We start from the raw sequence: 17,216 nt of genomic DNA, 5'->3' as shown, positions 1-17,216 counted from the left end.
GCCAAAACAGCTTTTTGCATAACACATGAGTTCATTTAATGTACTGTACCTTTCACAGTTTTCAATGCAAATAGCTGACTCAATGTAAGTTGATAGTCAAACAGCTCTTAGGCTATGTTCCCACTTATACTGGACCAAGTGCGGCCAGCAGGAGTGGACAGTGTAGTATACACTCTGATGGTCCGCTGAGGTCCGACTGTAGCCCGGGGCAGATGCATTACCTGCCCAAGATAACTGCAAATCGCTTGCCACAATGGATCTCATGGATCCATCATTGCACACTCACAAGTGTGAATGGCTCGTATTTTTATAAAATAGGAACCATTCACTGTTAGCTTAGCTATAAGCAGACAACAAAAAAAAATTACCGTTTCAGCTAGAGTGGTAACAGAACCTTAATAAGGTGAAGCCATGCTGCTCTGTAGCATGAGCTTGCCTTTGATCTAACCCAAATAAAGAATAGTAAATGTAAGTGTTGTTATAGACCAAAGTTACTTCATTATTGAATATCTTATTTTTTCTTGTAACTTACACCTACATGCAACATATATATATGCAAATGTATTCACAAGAATACAGAGTGCGTGCGTGCGTGCGTGCACACCAGTTGACAAATGTAGTGCTCCACTTCTTATAGTATCACCTATCACAAAGTAGTTGAGGTGCTCAGACAATAATCAGCACTTCTGGTTAATTTGAAAACAAATTCAAATTTTAAAGAATTAGTCACATGAGTGTGTTATTAAGAATACTATCCAGCACCTTCTGGATAGTGTGATATATTTCAAATTCAGGCTGGTTTTGAACCTGTCTTCATGCAATTCTCAACCTTTCTTAGTTGCGTGTGGCATCAGTCAAAGGTGGTCGAGGGTACAAGAGATGTGAATGTAAGGGAAAAATGCCTATTGATGAAATGCTGCTGCAAGAGGCATGGGTCGCTCTGCAATTTGAGCGACAGAATAGTTTGCTATGCTCTGACAAGTAGATAAGGTTGTGTGTTTGCAAACAGCAAGAATAAAACATGGACCTGTAGACAATACCCCTCCCCAACCCAATTTAACTTAACCTAATATAAATGACAAACAAATAAGACTCCAGAGCTGGCAATTTAAGGCCGTGGCCAATTTTATTTTGTAAATATAAATATGATAAAATAAGTGAAATAAATAAATTTAGGTCGATAAACCAACTTTAATAAAACATTGCATAAACACTGTTTAATCATATCTAACTACCACAGTTCAGATATGCTCTTTATTCAACAAGAAATACGACTCCAATCCTTGAAAACTCGAACTTCTCCAAATAAACTTGACCACGACAAATCAAATTTTTTTTTTTAAAGAAAGGGAAGGGGGGAGCTCACCTATGCCACAGGGGTGACAGGCAGCTACATAGGGCACGGACCTCCTTCATATATACTTGATCCATCTTTGATTGGTCGGCCTAATCTTCCTCAGGGCATAGCAACACCTGTTCACGTCTATCTACCTGCCCTGCCGACCAATCAGAGCCTCCCAAAGGCTCCCCTGCATTGCAAAGCTCTCCCAGCCAATCAACATCCAGCTCACCTCAGAGAGGGAAAGTGAACTGGGTGTTGAGGAATTCTCCTGACAGGCTTAACTCCAGTTTACCTCACACTTAAGTAGTGGAAATTGCCACAGGCCCATGTGTGGCCTTGCCTAATTGTTCGGCCCCTGTCAATCTTTCAGTGAATAAAACATTGCTTTTTTTTAATTTTCCTATCTCTTGTGAAAATACTGTGCTTCCTAAAGATCATATTTTTATCACTTCAGCCAAGAAAACTTGGTCATTAAGTAAAATAACTGGTTAAATGATGAACTGCATATGTTTTGCCACATTAATTTTATTACTCAGCTTCACTTTGACTTGATGTGATTTGCCTTCTTAAAACAGAAGGAAACTTTAAATAATTCAGCTTCAAGTGAACATTTGCAGCACGGTGGCGTAGTGGTTAGCACTCTCGCCTTGCAGCGCTGGGGCCCTGGTTCGAGTCCCAGCCAGGTCAGCATCTTCAAGGAGTTGGTATGTCCTCCCCGTGCCTGTGTGGGTCTCCTCCAGGCACTCCAGTTTCCTCTCACATCCCAAAAACATACAGATAGGTTAATTGGCTCCCCCCTAAATTGGCCCTAGACTGCAACACATACACTACACAATACATACATAGACATAGGACTATGGTAGGGATTAGATTGTGAGCTCCTCTGAGGGACAGTTAGTGACAAGACTCTGTACTCTGTACAGCGCTGTGGATGCTGTCGGCGCTATATAAATAATAATAATATGTGTGGTTACCCACAATGCACCATTAGTGAATATGCAAATTATTTCTTTATGCCCTTGTAAGCCAGGCTAGCATCTAGAACTGCTGGTGTATAGCAAGCCTATAGCTTTACATTTTACACAGCCACATCAACCCCACATGTAGACAGTCTGTTTCGGAATTTTGGTCCTCAACAGTCAATAAATCTATTTAGTGAGTTTTGGATTTATAACCCCCTCCTGGTCGAGCTATATTTTAGGCATGTGAAAAATGCTCACTAATGGACCGAACAATTCCTGGTGATCATTGGTCCTTCGCCCATGGTGAAGTTTGTTCCATCCTCATTCATTTACATGTAGCCAAAAATTGACCCCTCACTCCAGTGTCAGGAGACACATGGCAGCCAATGTTATTTCTACATCCTGGACCCCCATCCCCTTATAAAAGTGCAAGCGCAGCAGCCATTGTACATTCTGCCTGTGACTGCTGTACTAGATAGAATAGGGAGGGAGCTCTCCTGAATGAGAAAGAGCTTAGGTAGATTGCTGTTCTGTGTGTCCAGTGCTCTTTAGCTGTTGGAGAGGTGTTTTGTTTCTAGTTGTTCACAGACTAGAGAACCCCATAGTCCTTTTAAGGACTGTTCCTCCTTTTTTTGTGCTTTTGTGCTGTGTGCTGTTGCTGACCGTGGTGTTCTGCTAGACTGCTACCTGTTGTTCACCAGCACATTGCAGCACAGCAACTATATATTGTGATTTTTGGTCTTTGGAAAACATAACTGTCACCTCAGGTAAGTGACATTTAGTTCACCAAAGCACCTGAGAATCCACCACTGTTATCTTTCCTGTACTATCTGGTATAAAGACGCAAACTAACACTGCAGTTCACTGACAGGGCCTTTTTTTAGTGATTGTTGCAAATTGCATAAACCTGTTACCTGAATTAATCAATCAGTTCACCACAGCACTTGTGTGTCCACTACTGTTACCTTTCTTTTCAGTACTGTCCTGTATAAAAACCTCACTAGCACTGCACTGGCAGGGCCTTTTTTGGTAATTGCACATTGCATAAACATAACTGTCACTTGAGTTAAGTGACAGGCAGCCTATTGGGCTAATAAAAGCACCGGGATCACGTATTTTAAAGAGGTTCTTTCACGAATGAGGAAAAAAATAAAAAGTGGTTTATGCATAAACTATTAAACATCCTTGTAAAATATTGTAAAAAGTTTAAAAAAAAAAATGAATGGTTTCATCAACATAACATGTATTGTAAATAGTGACGGATAAACAAAAAAGCAAAGAGCCCCCTCCCTTATAATCTGATGACAAGCTAAAGGCAATCAATCAGATATAACTCAGGACATCAGAATCAATGAAAAAATCTTTATTTACAACCAGCTTATAAAATACTGACGGATGACGGCTGGGAGGCTAATCCATTTGATAGGGGTGTTTTTTTTTACTTTTCACAACCATAACTGCTGCCTACATAGTTTTCAGTGGTATAACCCACTTCTAGCAGGAATCGCCGTTATAATCCTAATAGCTGAGCTGCTGAATATGTGTTTACATTGTTGCTAGGCAACCAGACCCCGATGCAGAGACTCGTTTTGTGAAAAGAGTCATAAGCTGAGGGGAGAATAAGTCCCATCTACACCATATGATTCTTTGTCAGATTCGATTCAATTTGATTTGATTCATTGATATGATTTGATTCAATCTGACATGTCCGATTCCTGATTTGACTTAATTTGATTCAAATTGAATCGAATCATGAATCGGACATGTCAGATTGAATCAAATCAAATCAATGAATCAAATCAAATTGAATCAAATCTGACAAAGAATCATATGGTGTAGATGGGACTTATTCTCCCCTCAGCTTATGACTCTTTTGTAGATTTTTGGTGTAGATGGGACTGATTCTCCCTGCAGCTTATGACTCTTTTCACAAAATGAGTCTCTGCATGGGGTCTGGTTGCCTAGCAACAATGTAAACACATATTCAGCAGCTCTGCAGAGCTCAGCAGTTAGGGTTATAACGGTGATTCCTGCTAGAAGTGGGCTATACCACTGAAAACTATGTAGGCAGCAGTTATGGTTGTAAAAGAAAGTAAAAGAAAAAACACCCCTAACAAATGGATAAGCCTCCCAGTCCTTCATACCTCACTATTTACAATACATGTTATATTGATGAAACCATTCATTTTTTTTAAAAAACTTTACACTATTTTAGAAGGATGTTTAATAGTTTATGCATAAACCACTTTTTATTTTTTTCATCATTCGCGGAAAAACCCCTTTAAATTGACTGGACCCAAAGGGGCTCAGGGCGGGACGAGTGGAGTGCTCATTATTTGGTGGGAGGAGGCGTAAGTTAATAGCGTTCACTATACTGCACTACCGCAGCATAGCATGTGCTGAGTGCCAGATCCTCTGACTTAACTTGATTAAGCATGCTATGCTGCCACTAGCATGCATAGTGTGCAGACATTGAAAATTAAGGAGAGCTGATTAAATAGCGTGAGTAACATGAGCTTACTCGCGCTATTTGAGTTAGTGAATCAACCCCATTCAATTCACCAACTTGTCAACTAGTAAAAACAATTATTTGTTCACCTGATGTTTTCACTAAAGCTCTTTGTGGTTGTTTGCGGTAAACACTTTGTTTTGCCTCTCCTCTGTGTGAACCATGCCTAACCCTTACATTACCTCATCACATGTCGGACATTTTAACCATTTCAGCCCGCTGGGATTTTTCACCTTATGCAACAGAGCAATTTTCACCTTCCATTCATTCGCTAATAACTTTATCACTAATTATCACTATGAATTGATAAATACCGTCTTTCCCCGAAAATAACAAAGTGTCTTATATTAATTTTTGCTCTAAAAGATGTGCTGGGGCTTATTTTCAGGGGATGTCTTATATTTCTATTAGGAAGTGTCTCTCAGTGGAACATTTCCTGTTTTGTATTGTGATGTTCATGGATTTGAAAGTATGCTTCTGTACTGATCAGGCACCTGCCCTGTCTTCCCTGCACACAGCTGATAACCTTGCTGTGTGCTGAGACGACAGGATCAGTGCCCGATTGGTACTGCACCACACTGTCCCCACTTACTGGCTGCCTCTTCCTCCTCTTTAGCTTCCGCAAGGGCTTATTTTCGGGGTAGGGCTTATATTTCAAACATGCTCAAAATTCCAACTAGGGCTTATTTTCAGGGTAGGTCTTATTTTCAGGGAAAGAGGGTATCTTGTTTTTTCCGCTACCAATTAGTCTTTCTTTGGGTGGTACATTTTGCTAAGAATTATTTTCTACTAAATGCATATTAACAGGAATATTAAGAGAAAGATGGAAAAAAAATCATTATTTCTTAGTTTTCAGCCATTATAGCTTTAAAATAATACATGCAACCATAATTAAAACTTATGAATTTTATTTGACCATTTCTCGGTTATTACACCATTTAAATGTTGTCCCTATCACAATATATGGTGCCAATATTTTATTTGGAAATAAAGGTGCATTTTTTCACTTTTGCAATCCATCACTATTTACAAGCTTCTAATTGAATTTATTTTTTCGTAATATACCCTCTTTATGTTTTTTTTAATTGTATTTTTTTCCATTAAAAACATTTATTTGGGTAATTTTTGGTGTGAGAATTACTTTTTTATTTTAAATGTAATAATGTGTGTTTAATATATATAAAAAAAAAATGTATGTAGATGTAGTTTTACTATTTGGCCAAAAGATGGCCACATTAAGATTTTTTTTTTTGGTCCTTCTTGCGTCCAGGAAGCGAGAAGAGGACGGGAAACCATTTTTTTTTTCAGAAAGAATGCAGCCTCTGATAAAAGGCCACCAGTTTTTCTGCTGGGGACTGCTGGGAACCATGTTCCCATTCATTGATCTCTGGGCTACCGGGAGGCTGCACGGGGGCTGAGCGCGCTGAAGGACAGTGAGGGAGCCCGTGGGCTGCATGGGGATGGAGGAAGCCCCAAGTAAGTATACATGCTGCGAGTTCAGCTCAGGTTTCCTTTAAATATTTCTTATAAATACCTCACAACACGTAAAGCAGAAGTAAACATCCATGCAAAACTATTTGGATGGCCTGTTACAGTTAATACATTTATAAATATCGCCAACACCATCTCCACCACCACAGCTCCTACAAATGAGTTTGATTGCTCAGAGTATCTATTTCCTCAGGCATTGATGAACCAAAGTACCACGGTCACTGTTAGGTGTAAGGTCCCTGCTGCTGCAACCTACTGAGTTGGAAACTGTAAGCGACGGGGATGATGATGATGATGATGTGGTGATGGATGTAACATGGATGCCCATAAGAGAGAAACAGGAGTTCATGGGGGAAATAGAAGCTCAGAGAGGGAGGAAAAGAATAAGAAGTAGGGAGACAGAAGGCAAACAGCCGAGTGTGATGTTACCCGGGCTCAGCCAGACACCATGCCCTGTCACTTCTAGTGGTACTAGACCGGCACAAGTCTATTTAGTGTGGACTTATATCTGCGTGTCTACCTCTGACAGTACCAAAGTCATCTGCATCCTGTGTCATCTGTGAATTGGATGTGATAAAAAAAATCATTAAAAATTTAAGACTAATTTACTGTTCAATGCCTGATATTTTAGGCCTTTCTTACAGTAGATGAAATAAATGTTTAGGCAGATAAAGGCAAAATTTTTCAGGCCTATGCTACATTGCCTGCATTTAACGTGTCATTAAAGTAGAAAGATTAAATATTACACGTGATAAAAAAGTATAAAACTGTAAAACTTTAATATGCCTGATATTTCAGGCCTCTCATACACTGGATAAAATTAAAATGTTTAGGCAGATAGATGTAAAAATTTTCAGACATCTCACACACAGTGGCTGCACATAACAATTTTTTGGCCATTATTATTATTAGCTTGGCGCATGCCAGTTATAGCACCATCACTAACTTGCACCAGCACTCAGTATGTCACATCATTGTCCTACTTGAATTGGATTATTACAAATTGTTAGCCTGGTGCATGCCAGTTATTTAAAAAAAAAAAAAAATGTAAAACTTAGCCTGGTGCATACAGCTATAGCAGGCCTCATGTCCTCTCTGGCCACAGAAACAGTTATCCTGCACCACCATAGTATGTCACATTATGGTCTTACTTAAATTGGATTCTTACAAATTGTTAGCCTGGCGCATGTTAGAAAGAACAATGCTCTCAGCCATTGCTTGGACAAAGCAATCCACCACGGAGCAGTGCTTTTCAGCGCTGCTAGATTTGGGCGCAGCCAGCGCCGCCATAGACTATAAAAGAATTCAGTCTATAGCGGCGCTCAGTGAGTAACGTCTGCGCCGTCAGAAGACGGAGCCGAGGTTGCTGAAAAATCATAATAATTTGGCTTCCAGCAACCGCTGGAAGCCAAATTATTTCATTTCCCCACTATCCATGGCGGCCTGGAGGGGGAATAGTAATTAATTCGGGCCGGACTTGTGCAGAAGCAGAACCAGCCATATAACAGCTGGATCCTGCGCCCAAGTCTACCAGCGCCGAATTCAAATGTACTCATCCACCAGGCTTATCACTGGCTGAGTGGATAAGGGGGTCAGGAGTTGCTGTACACATGCTGGTAGAGATGGTCAGTATCTCAGCCGAGTTTCATCTTCTGTGTTTATTCAGCCTTAGACTCTCTCAGCCAAGCACCATCAAATAACTTTCTGTGTAAAAACACATCAAGAGAAACATTAAAATGTATGTAGAGGGTTAAGCTATACCCATCTTAAAGTTTTCTTTATTAAAACATTTTGATCATTCTTGTAAAATGATTTTATTAGCCAGTTTCATAATAGAATTTCTCACTCTGCAGGGGATGGTGGTTGGTCACCATTGGATAGTGACCATTATCAGTGGCTACAAGTTGATTTTGGAAGCAGGAAGCAGATCCGTGCCATTGCAACTCAAGGGAGGTACAGCAGTTCTGACTGGGTGTCTCAGTACCGCCTGCTATACAGTGACACTGGAAGAAACTGGAAGCCATATCATCAAGATGGGAATATATGGGTAAGTGAAAGAAAATCTTTGCTTATTACTTAAACAACTTCTTCAACTGACATATACTATAGAATATAATTTTGAAAAAAAAACTTAGTTTGAAAAGTCTACGTCTTAGGTCATGTACTAAAGACATAGAATAGTATCAATACTCCTTAGCAAATCGTGTCCTTAATGGAAGCAGGAAATTTGCTAGTGGTGGAAGTTTAGGTGCCACCACAGTCAACCATAGAAATGTCGATATTGGGGGGGGGGGGGGGGGAATATGAGCACCCACAATGGGCACGTGCACCTACTATCTGGAGCCATATTTTGCATTGAGGATGGCAGAGGGTGTCCAAATTTCCCATCATTGCAATTATTTCTATGGCAGCAGCATAAAATTCACATTTTTGCAGGGTTTTTATTCCATGGATTGGTGGTGACGGGAAGGGGGGGGGGGGGTTGTTAAAGTTTGAAGCAGGGCTTCTCAATGCACCATGCAGTAGTGATGCTCGGATATCCAACCATTTTTACGCTATCTGGATCAGATTCCGAATCCCGGATAGCTATAGAAATCTGCATAGCTATCTGCGGATAGTTTGATGCATGACCCGGATATCCGCGGATATTCGAATCCGAAATACTGTAACTAAGGTGATGACGTCCTGGAGCCAATCAGAGGGCTCCCCAGAAGCCCTAGCAACCAATCACAGAAAGGAACACTGGCCAGCCCCACTGTATAATAAGGAGGGCTGCCATGATGAGACAGATCGTTCTGGCTTGCTGAATGCTTCCTGAGAGACATGCTGCAGTGCTGGTGGCCTAGCGAGGGCTGCCTGTATACAGTTATAAACCTAAAGCTGTTCATTGATTAACCCCCTCACTACTCTATAGTAATCGTTATTTAGCTTGATTGATTATCTCATAGTGTGACAGTTAGTGTGTGCTGCACAGCTGCGGTGCTGTTGCTGGGGCAAGGGCTATACACAGTGATAAGCTCAGTGATTAACCCCTTCACTATCACTACACTATAGTTAAATCGTTCATTAGCTTGATTGATGTCTCATAGTGTGACAGTTAGAGTGTGTGCTGCACAGCTGCAGTGCTATTGCTGGGCCAAGGGCTTTACACAGTGATAAGCTCAGTGATTAACCCCTTCACTATCATTACACTATTGTTAATCATTAATGTGTTAGTGTGCACTAGCGTCTTCTCCTCTGCTGTCTGACTGTCACTTGGCACGTCTCTTCGCACGTGGCACGTGTCACTTGGCACGTGGCATGTGTCACTTGGCACATGTCACTTGGCACGTGTCACTTGGCACGTGTCACTTGGCACGTGCCACGTGGCACGTGCCACTTGGAAAGTGACACGTGACACGTGCCAAGTGCCACGTGCCAAGTGCCACGTCCGGCAGGCTCCTGGCATACATTACACCTGCTGCTGCATTGCCCTGCTCCTGCTGCCTGTGCAGCTCCCACCGCCAGGCCAGGGTGCCACAGGCCACTGATACCACCTATATTTAATCCAAAACACAATTGCTGCATAATTTTTTGGAAGTGTCTTGGCTGAAAACTGTCATGTCCCAGTTGTGCGGTTGGACTTTGGACACAATGTGGGCTGCACGACCGCTGACTGGAACCTAGGCCTGATGTTAATTGACAGCCACATCATCAATTAGTGTTCTCCTTTGCAAAATAATGATGATACATGCCTCATTTACCCTAAAAACACCTTTTAAAGCTATTTAAAGGGCACTTCCGGTTTTTCTATCCAGATATCCGAATAGCCCAGATATCCGCGGATAATGCAACCGGATATCCGCGTTCACGTGGATATCTAAAAGGCTGGATTTGGATATCCGAACCGGATCCGGATATCTAGGTATCCGGATCAATTCGGATTTTAAAAAGCACTAACCGAGCAACACTACCATGCAGCACCTGAGTTTGGCCTGGCTATAGCAGCAATGCTATAAACCGTGTTCTGGGCACAGGTAATTTGGGGATCTGGAGCACGGGTAATATGGGGAACCAGACCCCAAATTACTTCTCCCTCCAAGTTCCTACAACTCAGAGGGGGATTAGTAATTAACGCCACCTGGAATTTCAATGGCAGCGGGGTGAGCCATAATTTGTCTCAACCTGAAACAAAGTGATCAGGTGGCAAAACCAAATGCACACTTAAAGAAGACCGCCATACAAAAAAGAAAAATCAGTCAGCTCTGCTGTAATAAAAAGTTGTATTTACCTCCGGGCTCTTGTCCCACAAAGCCTCCCCAAAGTCCCTGCATCACTCCACTTACGCCGCTTGGCCCCACCTCCCCTCTCTACTCTGAGAAAAACACCAAGCTATTTACTGCATTGAATTGCCAGGCATTTGTTCTCAGAGGAGAGAGGGGAGGCGGGGCCAAGCGGTGGAAGTGGAGTGCTGCAGGGACTTCGGGACGGCTCCGTGGGACAAGACTCCGGCGCAGGGATGAGCTCCGGATAAAATTTGGATAAAAATAGAGGGTACCCTATGCATACATTCAATACTCCCCATAGAAACAGAAAATCCAGAGATAACTCATTCCGGATGCCCTTCGTCTCCACTTTTAATACCTGTAGCACACAGATCACTAATGTGATTAGGAAACATTGGCACTTGCTAGGGAAGCTTTTCCCAGGGTCCCAGAATTTCGCTATCCCCCTTTAACATCCTTCAAGAGGGCCCCTACAATCAGGGATAAATTGGTGCACACAAGGGCTAGGACATACAAACCCAGGGAGGGGAGGAAGGGCACATACCCCTGCCTTAGTTGCCACCTTTGTAATTCCATTATCAAGGGAGATGTATTTAGACACCCCTCTAAGGGTACACCATTTACCATTAGAGAACATTCTGATTGTAATTCTACTTATGTTGTCTATCTACTTAAGTGCCCTTGTGGACAAGCCTATGTGGGTAAAACCACTAAAGCCCTAAAAGTCAGACTTTCGTCACATAAATCAGCTATTAGAAACAGAGATAATACACAAGTTGTGGCTAGGCATTTTGCTGAGGCAGGCCACAATGTTTCTCAGTTAGGAGTCCAAATTATTGATGGGGTTCCAATGGCGTGAGGAGGGTGGCGGGATAGTGATAAAGAATTATCCAGACGTGAAGCATTCTGGATTAAGAAGTTGGGTGTCCTGAGTAATGGAGGTTTAAATTTAGATTACGATTTGTCGTTTTGCATCTGAAATCGTCTATGTCCTAGTGGTATGTTTGTCTCTTTTTTTGATTACATACTTTATGTTTTAATTAAGGTTAGTGTGAGGTGTTTGAATCAATTTTGATATTACAGTGTAAGATATAGCTAACGTACAGTATTGAATGTTTTTTCTTGCCCTCACTGCTGACATGGGGAGAGCCTGTTGTTGCTGTTTATGGTTGCTTAGACAGCCAGTGTGATGCCCATTTGTTTTTTCTGCTTGAAGAGGCGGGAACTTTGGTCTGATAGTATACCTATCATGCGGGGATTAAGGACGCGTGGTTGGTCAGTTGCGTCCTGATGCGTCATAATATACGCATTATTTACTTGTTGAACCGCATGTGATCGCGGATTGGCCTCCGCCTGGATGCGCCATGACGTACGCATCATTTACTGGCCAGGACGCATACTGATGCGGATTGGTTGCCGTTTAGATGCGCCGTGACGTACGCATTGCTCATTGGTCAAGACGCATGTGGATGCGGATTGGCTGCCGCTTTGTTAGACTGAGGTCTTTCATTGGCTGGCTTTTGGAACAGCTGATTGGCTGGTGACGGCGAGAGCGGCGTTTAAAGGTTTTGGGCTATGCGGCGATGTGGAGGTTCTCTCTATGTACAGCAGGAACGTTAGGGAGATAGGACAATTGTTTATCTCTAATAGGTGAGGCCTTTGAGTATGCTTAATCTTTTACATTTACAGGCAGTGGGAGTGGTTTGGCCTAGGGGGTGTGAATTTTTGTGTATCACACAGTTCCCCATCAGGTCCTCCATGCTGTTTGTACACTGTGATTGGATGATTCAAACGCTGACCACTGATTGGTGCTGAAATGGTATTTAAGGAGTGGTGGAAGGTGATTGTTTGTATTGCAGTCTTGGCAACTTGATAAAGAGCATGGTGGCTCGAAACAGCGGTCTGTCGTTGTTATACTGCTGCTTTTAAACTGATGTGATCAATAAAGAGACGATTACTTTCATCGCTGGTGCCTGCTCCATGTGGATTTGATGAAATCTAAATGAGTTTTATTCAGATTTCATGCTCTAATTAGTGCACCTGAGCATGTGTGTGTGTGTGTGGATTAAACTTACCCAGCATCCTTCTTTAACCTGGCCCACGCTGTGTTCCAAGCGGCGTCACGGGACTTCTACGCTTCCTCCTTCAACCCGGAAGGAGGAAGTGTTTGAAGTCATGTGATGCTGCTGGGAATGCAGCGTGGGACGCGCCGTTGGATGGGTTAAAGAAGAAGGCTGCTGGTTAAGTTTAACACCCCCCCCCCCCCCCCCCGCACACACCCACTCAGGTACACTAATTAGAGGATGAAATCCGAATAAAACTCATTCGGATTTCATTTAAATTTTATTCAGAGCTCATCCCTGCTCTGGAGGTAAATGTATCTTTTTTATTACAGCAGCCTTGACAATTTTTTCTTTTTTGTATGAAGGTCCTCTTTAAGATTAGTCGGGTTGGTTAAGGTTAGGCATGGGGAGGTGGTTAAGGCTATCTGTGGGGTTAGTTAAGGTTAGGCTAAATATTGGTATTTATTAGTAAAATATTGGTATTTATTACTAATATTTTACGATCATTATTTGCACTGTAACAGTGGTAAATTTGGTAAATGTACTGATATTCAACTATTGGGTTTTTCCACACCCAAATTTCTGGGTGTACTTTTTTCATGTATGCGGTCTTGATGTACAGTAATCATTTTGAAAAATAGTAAGAGCCTTTCTCATCAATGGTCTAATTTTCTAAGGCTCTTCCAGGCAAGAGAATATTATACAGCAGTGGACATTTTTTTTTAAAGTGTGACGTTATGTGGAAGAAATGGCAATCCTAGCCTAAGTCATATCGCAAAGAAAGGAGGCAACTCAAGGTGACCCAAAGCTACTTGGAGTAAGAGGGACTAAAAAAAAGAGCCCTCCTGCTAAAAACCAACATTCAGGGCTGGAACCCACAAGAGCGTTTTTTTGAGCATTTTGGCAGCGCTGCGATACGCTAGCGTTTTGCCAAAACGCTCAGCTGATGTTGATGGATGGGGCAACTTCCACAGGAGCGTTTGCGTTTCCCAGAAACGCAAACGCAGGACCTGCAGCATTTTGGGAGCGTTAGCGCTTCAATGTAAAGTATTGAAACGCTAGCAGAAACGCTCAGCAAAACCTAAACTGAGCGGTTTTGCTAGCGTTTTGCGGTTCAGCACACTGTAACAAAATGAAAAATAATTCACAGGACCAATCAGGATAAAAACGCGAAACGCAAAACGCTACACAGCCGATGAGGAAAAAATACACTGTTGCAAAGCGCGACCGAAAACGCGCATGAATCCGCTTGCAAACCGCTCAGACAAAACGCTAGCGGTTGCGTTTTGCGTTTGCGGATTTCAGTGCGTTCCAGGCCTCACACTTAAGTGATTAGTGGGCAACTTCCACTAATCGTTAAAGCACTAATAATTTGCATACTGAATATGCAAATTATCTCTTTATGCCCCAAAGTCAGGCCTACATCTATTAGCGGTGCTGACAATACGTTTAACCCTCCTGGCGGTTTGCTAAAAATCCGCCAGGGGGCAGCAAATCCATTTTTTGTTCTTTTTTTGTTCTTTTTCATGTAGCGAGACAAGGTCTCGCTACATGATATCCCCCCAGCCCCTCCGATCGCCTCAAAGAACGGGATCTCCTGGAGGGCTTCCCCGTCGCCAAAGGCGCGGCCGCGGCGCGACGAATAGCGGCGGATCGGCAGGTAGCGGCGGCGATCGCATTGCACACGCAGCTAGCAAAGTGCTAGCTGCGTGTAGCAAAAAAAAATTATGCAAATCGGCCCAGTGGGGCCTGAGCAGTGCCTTCCGGCGGCATAGCCCATGCTCAGCACGGGCTTACCGCCAGGGAGGTTAAAAAGCCCTGTATTTTTTTTTTTGTGTAACTTGTTAAAGAAAAAATACTTACTAAAATAATTGAAGGTTTATTATTATTATCATTATTATTTCTTAGGCATTATAACTATGAAAAATATTTTACTGATTTAATCTTTAATGATATGCAATCTAAATAAATATGTAAGATCGTTTAATACCAGCAAGGACATTTTATTAACAAGATCGATGTTCTCTAACAAATTAGTGCAGCTGAGGACTTACTACTTAGCGCTGCTCTAAATTAAGACAGATTAGTGAAATGTATTAAGCTTTTTTATTGTAAAGCAAGCATCCTTTTAAGCTTCCAAATTCTTGATTGTTGATGATGATGAGTAAGATTAATTAAACTGCAGTTTGTGTTGATTGAAAAAGTACATTAACGAGCAGAATGATTTGCTAAAGAAAGGAAACTTGCAACAGTTGAATAAAGAAAGGAAGATTATTAAGGTCTCCTGTATATTTGGTCGCCTTAATGGGATTTGTACTAGTATTTTCTACTGATTGTTTTAATGTACTCTGTACCTTCATATATTTAGTGTATTACTTTTTTCGGGTGTGCATATTTGATTAACTAAGTAACATCCTCTCAAGAATAATGTATGAACAGAAAATCACTGAGGCATAACAAAGTATATGCATGAAGGTCAACAGACAATTGTCTGGAGATGGCCAGAAGTTCAAGCCACCATCTGCACCTGTAAGGGAGAATCTTACAACAATGATATTTCCTCTCTAGACTATTTAACCTGGTACTAACCTTTAACAATTTTAATTTGTAAACTGCATATTAAATAATATGTGGACGCTAGGTCAGTCACCTTTTTTGCACCAATATGCCATAAATTACTTCGGAGACTAAAAATAAATTAGTTTCATTTGGGTACCATTCATGCTACCATGTTTTACAGGCATAATCATTCATATACTGTATTTGATTTGTCCAGGTTATAAGTACTAAATAACTAGTTTGACATACATCTTTTAGGTTAATTTAATTTTATCAGTGTAAAAATATAGTATTAATTATATCCCTCTCACTTTAGGTTTCCTTTAAATGGATGCAAATTCCAAGTTATATCAGTTTTTACAATTTATTTTAAGCACTTTTCTTCTTTTGCATATAATCTTCTTTAAAAAAAAAAACACTTAAAACTGGCTGTTCTGCTCCTGGAAAGTTTGTGCCTTAGAATACTTTAATACACATTCAGGTGGCAATTCTACAGTTCCTACAAGGCTAGCATGAACAAGACAGTACTCCAAAGCAGATCTATTATTATTTCTTGATATGACACTTTAACTGTATTGATACGTTAGTCAAGCTATCTGTATCTTAATATATGTTTCAGACTAATTGCTGACCAGCATATATTTATTTATTTATTTATTTATTGTATTTATAAAGCACCAACATATTACGCAGCGCTGAATATATACTGTCCAATGTCCAATTCTCCCTAAAAGTTTCTTAAAATGTTGAAGGAAAGTGGTGGAGCATGCACAGTAATTTATCTGTAATATGGAAAAATTACATTGAATCTGTTGTTTATTATTAGGCATTATTATTATTTTTTCTGTTATTTTACCGGATCTTACAATAGCATGCACATAGTTTATTATGTTTGAGGTTTTTTTTATCTTTTTTTTTTTCTAATAGAAGGCTAAAAGTGTGAATTGAGTAAGGAGCTAGTAAAGTTCAATCATATTCAAAGCGTGCATGAAAAAAGGGCGCCGTGAAAATTTGGCACCAGGTATTACGAAATTTGCTAACTAGAATCATTGTTGTGAAGCTTTAACGATAATTACTGTTGCAAAAATAAACGAGAAATAATAACGAATAAATATTAACATTAATTGTCGTAACTTTTTTCATCAATACTGCTTAACCCAACCCTACTCTCACGCAGAACTCTCCCCTGGTGGATCCTAAAACTAACCACTCCCCTAGTGGTGCCTAACCCTAACGCCCCGGTGGTGCCTAACCCTAACCACCCCCCTGGTGGTGCCTGACCCTAACCACTCCATCTACAGAAACACCCTTTTAGGTATATTAATGATAATACCTTTGAAAACGTAAAATCTGTACTTATTAACAGAATAATATGACAAAAACTATGCCGTTATAAACTTCTAAGACGATAACTACCTCAAAAACTATAATGTTATAATCTTATTAACGAAAATGTACGCGGTGCCCTTTTTTCAAGCTTTTTTCACCATATTAATGATAATTGCATTAAAGTCTATGGCGGCGCCCTTTTTGTCCACCTTCAGCCGGCGCCCATTTTTCCTGCTTCCTATTCAAAACTTTTATTTTTTAATTACTGTTATTATTTTTATGGCTACACACACTGGATTGAAACGCCATCACCCTATTTATGCAAGCTAGGTTTAATCAATATGGAAAGGAGAAAACATGTATCCTTAGAAAAACTGCAGTAAATTCAGCTGAAAGGACCACTATTGTGAAAATTGTAAAATTTAAAATACATGTAAACACATACAAATAAAAAGTATGTTACTTACAAATTGTATAAATTAATTTTCTCCCATCTTGCTCATTTACAGTAGGTAGTAGAAATCTGAGAGAACCGAAAAGGTTTTGGTCTAATCCATCTCTTCATGGGGGATTCTCAGCATGGCCTTTATTCTATATAAAGACACCCCTTGAAAAGGATTTATATTAAATGCTGGCCAGCCTTCCTGCTTGCTGTACACTTTTTTTTAGCAGTTGGATGGAGCAACTGCCATTCAC

General features: G+C 40.8%; 1 protein-coding gene across 7 annotated transcripts in view; it reads left to right on the top strand.

The window, feature by feature from the left end:
- CNTNAP2 (contactin associated protein 2) overlaps positions 1 to 17,216 on the top strand; it is a 2,604,396-nt gene that overhangs the window by 737,034 nt on the left and 1,850,146 nt on the right. For all 7 annotated transcript variants that reach the window (XM_068236339.1, XM_068236338.1, XM_068236337.1 and 4 more), the window contains one exon: positions 8,158 to 8,351. In XM_068236339.1, coding sequence (XP_068092440.1) covers positions 8,158 to 8,351 — 194 coding nt within the window. The remainder of the gene's footprint in view (positions 1 to 8,157; positions 8,352 to 17,216) is intronic.

Source organism: Hyperolius riggenbachi, chromosome 5 (genome assembly GCF_040937935.1).
Source record: "Hyperolius riggenbachi isolate aHypRig1 chromosome 5, aHypRig1.pri, whole genome shotgun sequence".
NCBI classification, from domain to species: domain Eukaryota; kingdom Metazoa; phylum Chordata; class Amphibia; order Anura; family Hyperoliidae; genus Hyperolius; species Hyperolius riggenbachi.
Note: the sequence above shows the minus strand (reverse complement) of the source record. Positions and strands in the feature narration are given on the sequence as shown.